The 15138-nt window shown below is 35.5% G+C and overlaps 1 protein-coding gene across 1 annotated transcript in view; it reads left to right on the forward strand.

Annotated features, from left to right (window-relative positions):
- The window catches only part of UNC13C (unc-13 homolog C), a gene marked incomplete at both ends in the record, with an annotated part of 119068 nt that overhangs the window by 68871 nt on the left and 35059 nt on the right, over positions 1-15138 (forward strand). Inside the window, 2 exons of the mRNA XM_079541048.1 lie at positions 3434-3567; positions 6030-6115. Of these exons, the coding sequence (XP_079397174.1) occupies positions 3434-3567; positions 6030-6115 (220 nt within the window). The remainder of the gene's footprint in view (positions 1-3433; positions 3568-6029; positions 6116-15138) is intronic.

A 15138-nucleotide genomic window follows, 5' to 3' on the forward strand; every position in this document is an offset into this window, starting at 1 on the left:
TATTTTTATTACCTTCATGTCAGACAGCCAGCCACAGTTGGAAAGCAAATGTCTTACACTTACAGCAAAATATCACTCTCCGGGAATAGCAGTATTTCCTGGAGTGAAGCATGGCAAATGCTAACAGTATGCAAAAATGTCACCCTACCTCTTCATAGCAAGATTAAAAAAAACAGCTGATTAAGAATTAAAATAAATAAACAACAACAAACGAATACAAGAGAAAGTAGAACATGACACTGACAATCTTACAAATATTTATTACAGTTTTCATTATTTGAGACAAAGCATTTCAATGAGGAACTGTCTAATTCCCTATGCAGCAGATGTAGTATCTTCTGTTGACACTGAGCTCAGGGAAGAGCTAGATGTCTTATGCTGAAAAAAATAATGCTGTCAAAAGCCAGTTTAGGAAGAATATTGCTAACTTTCTGCCTTAGTTTACAAATATGTTGCTGTTTCTATTTTAAGGAAACAAGTAAAAATTTCCAGAATTTTTTTATGTTCTCAATACATGAAGTTCCTTCAGGAATCCTCTTGCAGTTTTGTCCTGAGAGAACGTATGCAATGTAAGTGTGAAAGTATGAAACAGAAAATAAAGTTATGCAGTAGCAAAAACTGTTTTCCTCTCTGAATGCTACTTTTCAGGCACACCATTTCAATGTAATAAGGCTGTGAGGGATTCATCCTATTTACACACTGATTTAGACAGTATGTAAATACTGCACGGATACTGTTACACTGTAAAGGTACTAAGTTTTCTTCTAATTTCCTTTTCCCTGAAACTGATCAAAATTTTAACCCAAACCTCTTATTAATCTTGGTACAATGTGAGTGATTTTATTTTGCATTAATCCTATGATGCTTTTTTAGATTTTCTTTTCCAGTAGGTGTGACATCACTGCTCAAGTCAGTGTCAGCCTTGGTTCTGCCTGCTGTTAGGACTTTCTCCCATTTCATGTCTTCCAAATAAGTTGTCATGCTTCTAATTAGTGTTAATATACTGTTGTGGAAATTTATTCTGCTGATTGATTCATGACAGCATTACTGCCCGGTGTGAGAGCAATCCTTGATTTCAGCTTGTTCAGTGAATTATGCATCCACCAAAAATGAAAAAGAAACTTCAGAAAATGACTTTTGAAAAGTAATGAATCATGAACAATAGCTGTTAACTGGTGACTTTTCTTCTTTGTATACTTGAGAATTTGTTTTCCTTGACTTTTTAAATGTATTCTTAAAAATCTCCTTAAGACTACTATCCTCTACAACAATAAGCAGTATTCATTGGCTTATGTATCTTTTCACTGTGTTTGTGCATTTGTGTGTAAACTGAGTACACTGGGTATTTGGTTCACATTTTTATACTACTTTTTTCTTGATGTACATAACTTGAGTGAATGGATTACTGATATTGAGATAATAATGGCAGCAACCATTACAGTGCAAAAATAACTTGAACGGCTTTGATCCTTTCTAACCTATCTGTCAGATTTTAGGATTTAGAATGGAAATTAAAACTGGGTGTGTGCAAAGCATATGCTTTTATTTCAGAGCATAAAATACATATCTTAATTTCAGACTGCTTAAAAAATTACTCTTTGGGGCAATTTTGTAGAGGTCATCTTGACTTTTAGAAGATTTCTGCACTCGAGCTTTTGTGGAAAGCACTTCTTGTGCTACTCAGACTTTGTGAACTAGATATATTTTTCTACCTATAATAAAGCATAGAATTTCACATTCTGTGATTAATTTTCACAGTCCCAAAACATAGTTTCAGCTGCATGGCATGGTAGATTTTTGCTGTGAAATGCAATTTTTGGATAGGATGTTGGACTAAACGTGAACCAGCTTTATCTTATCCAAGTACCTCTCAGTTAGCTTGCCTGAAATATTATCTAGCTTCTGAGAAACGTATATAAATACTATTTGAAAAATATCTTTCTTATGGAAACAAAATCTTAATGTACACCAGGGAAAGGCCTTGTGAGTGACACTAATGCTCCAATATTCATTCCTGTTTTGAAAAACTTCTCTGTTTGCAGAGGTGGTTGCTGATATTAGTCATACTCCACTCACTGTAACTGCTTCTGAGCCTTGCCATTATTTCAGCTGTGTTAGACACTGAAGCTGCAGTATTTGTAGATGAACTCAGTTTGCAGCACGGTTATCTGAGATTCTCCAGAGGCTGCAAAAACACTTTCAGTTATGTGTTGTTGAAATTCCCTTTTTGATACTCTAGATATTGTTAACAGATGAAAGTTAATTGAGGTTAAGATAACGTTTAATTAATTCACTATGACACTAATAGAGGTCTAACCAAAGAGAAAAAGGATTCACTGAAAAGGTCTTATTTGGACTACAAGTGAGAAGTACAGAGAATGCATTCTTAAAGTTAATGCAAATTTCAGTGAGGTGAAAATTAATAAATTCTCAGGCAAAGTTTCTAAGTGGTGAGTATTAATACATACTTACAGCAATATTAAAAGGTGCAAAGGGCAAGCTTTCAATCAAAAAGCATATAAAACACTGCATTACTTGCCAAATTTTTATTAATGATTGGAGAGTTCTGTTGGTAATTCATCTGACATGTCAGTATCTCATGTCCTTACGTGGTCCTTACAGAAATATAATGTGGCTCCTCAGGCTGTTTTGGATGCAAGCTTAGTTGTGGTTCCTTTCATTTACAAAAACATACAAAATTCCATTTCCCAAAATAAAAAAGGAATAAACTACGTGTCTGGGTTTGCTCATGTTTATAAATCCCTGGAGAGATAACATCCTTCTTGAATATTCTGAGGTACCTTTTCCTAGTGTATCTCCAGGTTTGTTTGTTTTTTTTTCTTCCTACTCTGCACTGTTTTTCTTTGCTTGTCTTAAATGCACATGTTGTGGTTCTTGTCAATCTATCAGACCCTGTTAAAATGTCTGTGAAAATTCATTGGGCAATAGCCTTTGTTATTTTTGTTACTGCAAAATAAATTAAAGTGTAACTGTTTCTTTATTTAGAGTGAAGAGCACAGACAGTATTAGACCCAATAACTTTGGCATAGTTTAATCCACAACAAAACAAGAAATATTTCTCATTATTAATTTATTCAGTGTTTATTATTTAGAGAATAAAAGTTCTATTTCAGCAGATCATTTTACCTACACTCTGTTTCAGCACAACAAAAACTTGAAGAATGAATTTAATGAAAGTATGGATATGCACAAAATGTAAAATCTGCTCTTGGCTGACTTGGATGCCTTAGTACTATGCCTGCAGCCACGTACAGGCTATTATGCAGTTTACTTTAGTCTGGTTAGGTTGAAGACAGTGTTTATCCAATTTTTTTAGGATTCTTAATATGTCTAAGTAATAAGCTGTAGGTGGAAATTACCTAATAGTTTCTCTTTTTTTAATATATGCTATATTAAAATCTTGTTTTAACAGGGTAAGAAACAAGAAGTTCCTAAAGAAGAACAGGGACCAACAACAAAGAATTTGGATTTCTGGGCACAGCTTATTACTCTGATGGTCACTATTATAGATGAAGATAAAACAGCATACACACCTGTCTTGAACCAGTAAGTAACTACTTTCCCCATAAAAAGTAGGAATCGTTGATTTATTAAGAACAGGAAAAATACACCAGAACAGTTGTATTTTAAACATTATTTGATTATGGATTTAAAAAAATTTTTTTTAAAGCCTATAGAATTGATTGTTTGCATTCTAGTCACTGGAAAGAAAGTCTTTTGTTTTAGGAACACTAGAGGCACATGGTATGTGCACCATCCCAAAAAGTCAAAAAAGTATTATGCAGGAGCATAAGTGAAACAATGCGAGTGCATTTGTTATCAAATGTCTTGGTACATAAGTTGTTTAAATGATGATGAGACTTCTCTTAGGAATTGTAACAGAGTTTTTTGAAAGAGGGGGAAAAAAGTACTGAACTTCAAAAAAGGGACACTGAATTTAGGACTGGTTGGAGAGAAAGCCTAACTTAACCGACTTGAAAGTTCTAGAAACAGAGCAGTATCTTGAGCTTGCCACAAGTGGAAGTTAGTTTCTCAGAACTCAAGATATAATATGCAAGGAAGGAACAATCAGTAACCAAGACAAATGGAATAACTAATCACTGGCATACCTGTAGAGAAGAGCAAGCCAATCGATTGACGTGAGAGAGGAAAGGTTTTGAAAATGAAATATATGGAGAATGTCAAAGAACATGCCTCACATATCAAGACTGAAAAAATGTAATGGTGGTAGTTGAAACGTGTCATGGCCTACAGAAGTGTTTTAGCTCTTTTAGCTCCTTAGGGATATCTTGCAGAGTCTACAGATTCTGAGCATCATCTCATTGTGATGATTTATACTAAAAGTTAAAATTGCATCTTAGACCTGTGTTACAGCTAAGCCTTTAACAGAGGCATCTACAGTGGCAGAAGAAATTTAATAGAATGGTCTGAAAGGGAGCAAGAATGACTCTTTCTTTCAGACAACATTTGACAGATACTGAAAAGCACTCTATACAGGTAGATGTACTTGTCTGCAGACCCAGAGAGTTCAGACTTACTCTTCAGTATAATTACCAAAGAAACCTCCAGGTCATAGCCATAAACTGGAAAATTTTTACCTTCTCATTCCAGTAATTCCTTTAAATAAATGAAGAATTGTCTCAGCCCTGGGGAATAAGCAGCTCTGAGCAATCATTTCCTTCACTGACCTTATTAAGGAACAGCTTTCTATCCAGAAGAAGAAACAAAATATTTTTCCTGTTTACTCCATTTACACAGTCTAGTGTGAAATTCCTGGTATCTACTTGTTTCTCATGAAGATATGTATCTCACACAGTAAGACCAGATTAGCTAGACAGATTGTATAAATGGCTAATTTATTTGTCATGAAAACCTAGCATGTTCTATTTATTAAGAAGTCTTACCAAATAGCACTGTTTGGCTGATTTATGACTTGAGGATAAGAGACTGTCATGTGGTGTGGAAGTTGATTTTGACAGCGATGTTTTAGATAAACTGTGATTTTACGGTATTCCTTGAAGAATGACAGAAATTGGGAAAATTAGGACCTATGAGATAGAAATAACTGTAGCAAGAAAAACAAAGTGACTCATTGAGCATCCTCCTGGTTGTCCTTTTGCTTCCCTAAGAAATGTGGAGATCATGGCTTTTACAAAGACTAGAAATGTGATATGTAGAGTTTTGCTTGGGAAATTTCTCTGACATTTTGTTGCTTAGAGATTAATTTCTGAAATTGTTCAGAAAAAATATTTCAACATAGCAATAAAATAGAAATAGTACAAAATTCCTTATGTGCACAGGTGCTTTAGAATTTAACCTTTAATTATCAACTGCCACTGTTACAATTTACCTTCAACATAAGGATTTCTTTTACAATTCTTTTGTATGTTAAACCTTGTTAGCTTCTCCCAGATTTGCAGCACTGAAACAATGGTATTTGCATAATTCCTATGACAGCTGCATAATGCCCACCAGTCTCTAATTGCTTTAAGTATGGAAACAAGTGTAAGTTTTGGAAAGGAAGTTCAGAGAGAACTGGAATTAAGCATTCATCTTCCACAGCCATTTTTTTCTTATTACAAATTTTGAAATTCCAGCACAGTAATCTCTTAAACCTATTAGAAGCTTCTAAGTGCTACAGTAGTGTAAACAATAAGCTACTCTGACAGGAGTAATCTTAGAAATATGAGTAACCAAATGAACATTAAATGTGGCTATTCACATGTAAAGCTATCTCTGAGGGTAAATTGTGGCTGGAGTGGTGCATGCCTTAGTGATACCAGCTACTGCTTTCCACAGGAAAAAAGGAGAGCACGTGTATGTACACCTTACCTGCAGAAAGTCTTGGCCAGTTTGTTGAAGTCTCAAACAGAGAATACAGTGACTGCGTCGTAAGGGAGTTATTTAGCAGAAAATAATTTCCTTGTGGAAATATTTGCATTTCTGTTGTGCAGCTGCAAGAATAATTTCTAGCAACAGGCTAACTGATGTAATGTGATTAATTGTAGGTTCCCTCAGGAGCTGAACATGGGAAAAGTTAGTGCTGAAATCATGTGGACTCTGTTTGCCCAGGACATGAAGTATGCTCTGGAAGGTAACTGTAAAAAAATGTATGAATTACACTAGAGAGTTCACCCAATGATCTCCATTGCAAATCACACCTGTCACTGCATTTTCACAGGTGGAAAGAGTTTTCTGATATACTTGAAATTATTCACATGGTAGTAGAAATACATTGTAAAGGAAGAGATGTACTGACACTGTATGAAGTAAACTCTGCAACCAGGAGGCAAAAGAACTGTAAACTGAAATGCAAATTCTAATTATCCAAATATCCAAAAATCATCTTCAATGTCCAAAGAATCAAAAATATGCCGTTATAGGTATTCCCAATTTTCTTACCAGCTGAAAATCACTTGCTTGGCCCTAAGAAATATTTACAGAATGAAGTTATGGGAAAAGTGCATACAGGTAGAAAAACTGTCTTCAGAATGTGAAAACAGTTTTGTTATTCCCAACAGGATCAGATGCAGTTCTCTTTCACTCTTTAGGATAGTAAACCACAGGTGAAATATATATTTTTCTTACAAGAGTTAAAATCCAGATAATCTGCAGACTCATTAAAGTATGATTATTGCAGAATTCCCAAGTAAAAATTACTGCGTGAAACATTAAAAACACTGAAGAGATGGTATTAAGGGAATAGGCTTAATAAATAATGGAAATATTGCCAGCCGAAGTACACATAATCATTCTTCTAGGTAATTGTTAAAGCCATCTCTTCAGCACAAATTTTTCAAACTGTAATGTATTTCTCCAGAACAACAACTACAAAAAGTGTTAAATTAATTTCACTCTTAAACAGAGCTCAGATTTAAATCTGGAATATCTGCAAGCAGATTGCAAATAAATTGGAAATGAAATGGATCAAAACTGGATTTGACCAGAAAAACAGTTTTTTGCAATATAATGCAATGATATGTAATGGAATGTATTCCATTAGTCTTGACCCCTTTTTTTTTTTTTTTTTTTTTTTTTTTTACTTGCACTCTAACAAAAGTAGCTGATTAGAATAAGCCAGATGCTGTGACTTTTAGGAAAGTAAACTCATACATTGTCTTCAGCCAAGCCTGCTGCTGACTACAGGGCATCTATTCCAGGGTGAAATTATGAGGTCAGACTTTAAGGAAAAAGCAGTGTTGGAAGATTAATTTCTGCAGTATTTTCTCCAGAATGTGATAATGGGATACTCTGATGATGATACAAACTTTCATCTTGATGAGCAGAGAAAAAACAAGTGACTAAAGCATTTATTAATGGAAGAATTAATTTGTTCATCTACTGTGGTATTGCTTAGTTATTTGAATTCTGGAATTTGCACACTAATCAGAAAAAAAAAAACCCAAGACATTAAAAATGGGAAGGAAGGAAGGAATTACAGGAGCAGTGATTATAATATGTATAATGTCAGAAGAAGATATAAAAAAAAAAAAAATCTAGAATGTGGGTAAGAGAAGATTTGAAAACTATTATTAGAAGCCAATGTTCTATAGGCATTTTAGAGAATCAAAAGGACTAGACTGAGAAAGCTACTGTCAGGCAGGAGATAACCCTTTAAGAGTGATCAATGAAGCTGAAAGCCACCAGACACTGAGAAGCAGGAAGACCAAATGAAAGCCATGATTTTGGGTTAGAACACGTTCCTGGAAACATGAGTGGTAATAGCCTTCTATCTCAACAAGCTGTAAATCAGGAGTAGGTATCAACAGAACAGTGTACAGCAACTGAATTTTCTGATCATAACATCACAAAGATTCATAAGAATTTCTAATAGCCTTTATATATTGTCAGGCTCCCATAATTTTGAATGTATAGTTCATACTTGGTGCACAGATAGCCATAAGCACCTCCCGTTCTTGTAGAGTTTTAGTCATTCAACTACAAACATTTCCTACAACAGAAAGTCTATTCACCCGAGATCACTCTACTTGCCAGGCAGAGTGTATCTGATCCCACAAAAGCTGCTCTAGATCAAGTAAGGGTTTGTATTCTGGTTGTGAAGAACAGGACAAGAAGTTCTTGAGGAATACAGGAAGTACAGAAGGTTTGAGTGGGTCAGGACTTGAAAACAAATATTAATGTGTCTAAACATGATTAATATATTATGTATGTCCTAACTGTTCAGAAAGAGGTACAGAGGATTAATTAGGAGGCATGTGACTTTTAAAGTCTATTCCAAACCAGACCCTGTGTTTGGCCTTGTCTCTGTGCTGCTGTGGATACTCTCTGAGAGGAGCAAATGCCATTTTTCTAATGAATCATCTCAAATCATTCCCAGAATCAACAGTGAAATAATTTCTGTACATAAAGAATAAGTAAAGGAAACTGAGTTTAATTACAAATTAATTAATTAATTACAAATAAATGTATATAATTTCCATCCTGCAGCAGAATCTTGATAAATGTAGTCACAGAATATAGATCAACATGCTCCTCTATCCACATTTACTGTTCTTTAAATCAGTATTTCCCCAAATCCTCTATAAACTGAATTCAATTCTGCAATTGTTAATGGCAGGAAGATCTTTCAGTGTGAATTCTGCAAAATTACAAGTAAACCATTAAATATGATCAACCTCGATCCATACAGTTTTTTAATGGTATTTATCATTAAAATGTATCATATTCAGCTATGCAAGTCTAGCCTTCCAAATTATTAACACAGGCTGCCATCTGCTCATATGTAGAGTCCAGGGTTGTTGCAAACTCAGCTGGATCCAATTTAGTATTAATCTTCTCAAGCATCATCTTTATTGTAAAGTTGATTCCTTCCTGTGTCTGATCAAGAAGCTATGACATAGTCCAGCATCATTTGAAAACGGATCACTGGTGTGGTAAAAACAAACAAACAAACAAACACAAAAAAACACCTAAGATCCTGTTTCTGTTCTTTTTCTCACTTCATTAGTTCTTACCCACTAACTCCCATAAATGTAAATTCAGGGAATCAGTATGTCCTATCTCTGTTCTCTAACAGAAGATGAATACTGAAACATCTAGCATCTGTTTTCACTTTTTCCTGAGAGCAGAGAGAATGGCTGTCCAGGGCCTGTCCTCTGACTGCACAGCTGAATGCTTCATCTGTCCTCTCGGGGATGCAGGGAGCTGCACCTGCTGGTGTTGCTCATCAGTAGTGCTGTCTGACCTCATTGCAATAAGAACCAGTAGGTGCTAGGAGGCGGGAAGCAGTCACTACACCTCTCCATCTTGTCCTTTCCTCAGTTCTTGCCCAGGGACAATCCAGCCCTTTGTGATGGGAAGGAAGGGTCCTTGAAGGCTGCTGCTGTGTAACTGAGAAGACAGAACAGCAGCCTCCACAGCAGTGGCCTTTTGCTCAGTCGCAGTGGCTGCATGATGGTACAAATGCTAAGGTAGCATATCGGTGTGACAGGATAGATTCTTGCTGTCAGTTCAGTCAGTTCAGTCAGCTCTCTTTATGGGTGAGGGGAAAAGGGCATCCCAAAGGACAGATCCAGACTCCACGGCTGCTGAGACCAGGGCTGCACTGTTCCAGGTTGACATGACTTGCAAACAAGAGACTGCAATAATATCCAGCATTGAGCTAATTGTTTTATTTTAGATTTTCTTCCATTTCAGATTAATAACAATGTTTAGTCTTTGGCTAGTATTAAAAGTTCTATACAAACTTGAGCAGATTCATCCCACTCCAGTTCTTATTTTTTTTCTAATCTGAAGCTATTGGGATTATTTTCACGTACTGATGCTGCATGGAGAAGGTATCAGATATTTCTCTTTGAGAACTCACTTCGTTAGGTCTGGCTTTTTTTCTTCTTCGTGAGTTATCTTTGAGAGGTAGGAGTGATTTGCAAGATTGATTATATGTTGTTGTTTGGCATTTAGTTTATACAAGCCCATCTGAGTTCACAAGACGTTTAAATTTGTTCTGTCTGGTCATTGAAATATTCTTTATTTATGGTTTGAACAAGAGAGAACACAGAGAATTCCAGCAGCAGTGTAAGTGATTTGATACTGACTTCATATGTTAACAAATCTTTTTTTTTTAAGCGGGAAGGCATAAAGGTTGGAAGATGATAAGAGACTAACCGCTGAAATGTGACATACAATTTGAAAAGTATCTTTTTTAACCTATGTCCTCAGAAATGTCTTTCTCTCATAGTTTGCATCTCTGAATTTTGAATAGATCAGATCAAATGTCCAAAGCTATCCAGACTGTCAGAAATAGAGCACTCTAATTGCTGTTATTATGATTATCTAATTCTGATAGTGGCCAGAAGTCAAGATCAGGATCAGACCAGAAATTGGCGCCTGTATAGATACAGCAGGAGATCACCTCAGTTCTGCAGAGATGATATTCTGAGTTGTCAGACCTTAAAAATATAGAAGCGGAGAGAGAGTGTTTCACCATTTTATGCACTTCATATAGGTTTCATATAAGATATTTCAGAAGTAATGCCTCCTATACGTTTCCATGGAAACTACATCAGATACAAAAAGCAAAATAACACCATCTGATAGAGCAAATTCTCAGCTACAAAACGCTCTTTCTTAACACAGTCACCACAATCTCCACACAGAGAAACTCAATTCTACTCCTTTTTTGCATCCACACTTCCACATCAGACACCATTCTGTCAGACTGCCCCTCTGCTGCCATCTGTCACTCAGCAACAAAACGTAATGGAATATTGGTACAAAGGTTTACCCTCTACTGCTCTATCACCATCTACATCTGACATTATAGACCAACATCTAAAAAAAAAAAAAAAAATAGGAGGCATTACTTTTGGAGTGGCCTTGCAGAATGCTGTTGTCCTCAGTGCACAAGTAAATATCTTTTTGTTTCTCTGACAGATTCCTTGTTCATTAGAGAAACTGATAAATGGTGTGAAAGAGGCAGTTAGTGAGTCGATTCCAAGCACGGTGCCAGCATAGACAAAAATAATAATGCTGCCCACAGAAAGGTCACACCATTTCATGGCAGATTTCAAATTAGTTTTCACATCAGCTTAATTTACAAATTTCCCCTTAAGACAGGATATACCCTTGTCTTAGATGAAGACTACATAGCAGATTTGGGGTGAGGAGGGTAGTGAGGGCAGGTTATTGGAAGAAAAAGAAAGGCGGCACCCTGCAGAACGCTGCATTTCATCAGGGTATCCATTGAACTATTGAACTTCTTGATTTTAGTAAATCCTGTTCTGTATTCAGGTACTTCAGCAAATGCGTCTTCTATCCTCATTTCTCCTAAGACCTTAGGAATGAAGAGTCCAATGCAGCCTCATGGGGAAATCAGAGAGAAAGGGCAAAGAGGAGCAGATTACTACTGGGGTTAATTAACAATTTTCCTTTGGTAGATAATCAGTTAAATTGAATATGTCATGATCAGAAGATCAAGGAAGTTAGAAATGCTATTTGGTCAGCATAATTGGCAATGATGACAATAACAGCAGCTACATTCTGTGCATACTGGAGGGGTGCCTGAGCTTTTTGAGTACAGCAATCCAGTTGATTATTGATCTCAAACGACAGAAAGATCTCAGTTCTTGTCTAAAAAGCACTGTAGCCATACTAAATGGCACTACTTTGTTGAAGTTAATTAGACACACTAATTAAGACAGATAAAGTGAACAGAACTGTTCCCAGGGGCTAATTTAATACTTCTTCATGGCATCATATTGTGCTGTATCATTGTGTGATCTTACTTGCCATTATATCTCAGAGATCGCTAGTATGGCACTATCTTACTACTTGGAGATATATCTACTGTATCTCTGGGTCATTCCCTAAGCCATTTTCTTCAATTTTGCAAACTGAACCATAATTAGAACTAGAAGTTCTACTGGGTGCTTGTACACAGTGCAAGCCTACAATAATCTTAATAAGTTAAAGCTACTTTATTTCTCATTTCAGTGCATTCATTACACCAGATCTTACTGGAGAAAATGCAGTGAATGTCTGACATCATTCTACTGGGTGCTTGTACACAGTGCAAGCCTACAATAATCTTAATAAGTTAAAGCTACTTTATTTCTCATTTCAGTGCATTCATTACACCAGATCTTACTGGAGAAAATGCAGTGAATGTCTGACATCATTATTTTATCTTAAAGTTGTGAGTCAATAACAGAAAATGTATATTATACCATGTAATTCATAATCAAAACCCTGGCCTTATTTAATCTTCTTTTATCAACTTTATTCTGCCTTTTTTAAACACAGATACAGTAGTAAATTTGCCCTGATGGGCAAGCCCATCAGCTCTAAACTGAACATTTGATGCTTGTCCCAGCAGCCTTCAGGAGAATAAGATGAATCCATTAAAATTGTTAGTTTCCATATTAACTTGTTTTAAAGCTTAATGTGCAATTTCTGAACATCTCTGTTTCTCCCTTCTGCTACAGAGGCACATCTGGATACAATGCTATTAATAATTAAAGTCTTGCATTTATCTTTCTGCCTGATTCCTCCAGTTCTGAAGTTTTTCCCACTAATTGCTTATAAAACACTACCATGAGTGTTTTATACTCAACTTGCACTCTTGTGGTAAATCAAAGAGGAGTGCATCAAGTCCAGGTGTTTCCTTCATGGAAGGAGGTATTTAAAATTGCTGTTGGAAATGTTAAGCTGAAATGATATACAACACAATTAAAACTACCTTTATTACCTTTATTCTCTATTTCCTCCCAAACTCAAGCATTATAGTATCGCATTTAATGAGGTAAGGGTTTCCAAGACGTGAATGTATGCTCTACTTGTTTCACAAGTATTGGCATGTATTAGAGATCTATGAAAGCCCAATAAATGTAAAGGGAATTCCTATACCAGCATTAATTTTCCTCCTACATGTAATTACTATCTAATTATATGATTACTTTGCAACAATGTTGAAGCTTCGGTATTTGCAATTTCCATCATATGTTTCACAACCAGAGCTTTAATCATTGTCATGGATCTCGCACCTGATAGAATGGACGATTTCTTCAGGTCCATTCACAGTCTGCCTTCCTTAGGCCTTCTATGATCAATTCATGTACAAAGAATTCCACTAACAGTAAAAAAGGACAATTCAAATTATTTAGCTTCTTGGAAACAAGTGCTTATTTCCTTTTGTAGTCAATATTAGCTGTGTATACCCAACGGCTGAATTTTGTGTTTGAGTGCTTGTTCTTTGGATTTTATCGATCAGTTTGGCTTTATAGTGCAGATTTTAATCTGATGTGATACTGAAGGGCAGAAGCTATATTGAGGTTGATTATTTGCTATACTGGTATTTTTATTTTATTTTTCTATTTTAGTTGCTAGCAGTGCAGAGCAAGCTTGTGCTTCGTCTGTTTTGTATCTTTGAATTGTTCTGTTATGACTCACCTATCCACTTCTGGTACTTTTTGAGAAGTATTCGATGTTGAATAAGTAATTAACTGATGCGACTAATAAGCTAAATTTTCAGTAAGGAGTAACAAAGGAGTTCAGTAACATTGGGAAGATATCAAAGTTCACTTGTCAAAAGTAATTTGAAATGTTTCAAGTATCAGTGTAACACAGCAGGGATCAAATGACAAACACAATGTTTTATAGTTCAAAATAAACTGTTTTTTGCAGCAGATTCACACATCCCCACATGGTATCACATGTTATGTCCCTTAGATATTATGCAACATTATTGTTTTATGCCCTTGAAGTCCCCATAAGCAGTTTATGTCTCCAGGAAAATAATGCACATCTCTGTCTTTTCGGATGCTAGGCAGCTGGCCCTAAAGTCACTCCTACCTCTTGTGAAAACTGAAGCAAAGTAGAGCTCTCTGACAAACAGATTCTCCTTTTGAAAGCTCCTCCTCTACCATAAAGGGCAATGTCAAATCAAATATAAAGCACTCTGTGTTGTCAAGGATTGACTATTTCACTTCTGCTGCTGCTAAGAGAAAAAAAAAGAAAAAAAAATTGTAAATCTTTTTTTCCTGTCCTACTTTCTGTTCAGTGAGGAAATACAACTCTGTGGTTAAGAAATCTATGAACAAAATCTATGCTGCTGTTTCATATTTTATGTACATTCCCTTAGTAAAATGTCTGGTTCCCCATCTGTAAATTGTGAATAGCACTACTTAATCATCTTATAGAAATGTTGAAAGTGGAATCCTTTACATTTGTGAAGTGTTCAAAGATATTTTGATGAAAATGTCCAAGCAAATACAGTGGTAAGACTAAATACCTAGAAGCCTCTTGTGAAAGGATATATTTTTAATAGGAGTACTAGAAAATGTTCTTTTTCTTAGCTGCAAATCAGTTGTAGTAAATGAAAAGAAAAAAAAAAAAAAAAAAGGCAGAACAAGTTTTTCAGGGTTAGTTTTCAGTTTATTTCATTTACCCTGACACAAAGAGCCCTTTCAGAAAGGTCAGTAGTATTTCACATTATCAAAATAAATGTAAATTACACATAATTATCAATTAGTTGGCTTTCTTTGTATTTCAGATAATAACCGCTGACTTTCATTGCCTTCAGCAAAGTATAAAAATACTGGGGTGAGATGTGAAGTAGTACATAAATACGTCCTTCTAAATCAGTGATGAACTTTGCATTTTTCTTCATTTGTGGCCTGATCCAATATATTGCATTCAATCATATTATTTCACTTCACTTCAATGTTACAGGGATTAAGAGTAGACACTGAAAATACACTGCCTGAGCTGATTCACATTTGCAATGACTTGTGCAAATTTTTTTAGAAAGTATCCATAGGTTCTAATCTAAATTAGAGCACCAACAGTGATGTTCTTGTGTTTTCTTACCTACATTCATGGTGGATAGTGCCATCTTGATCTTCTCATAGGTTAATATTAGGAACTTAGGATGTATTTTTCAGCTACATGTAGCTGCAAGTTACAGCTGAGAGATTTGTGAAAGATTCTTTCCCTTACAAAAAAGGAAAAAAAATTTAAAAAAAAAAAAAAAAGAAACTGCTCATGAAATACTTTCATGTTCATTTCTAATATGTTAGATCTTAACTTCAAAAACAAACTTTAAAGGGATGGAATTGTATAAATGGTGCCCTCCTGCAAACATGTGCCCATCGTTTGGCA

The sequence above is a fragment of the Tetrao urogallus genome, assembly GCF_951394365.1.
Source record: "Tetrao urogallus genome assembly, chromosome: 11".
In the NCBI taxonomy this organism is placed as follows: Eukaryota; Metazoa; Chordata; class Aves; order Galliformes; family Phasianidae; genus Tetrao; species Tetrao urogallus.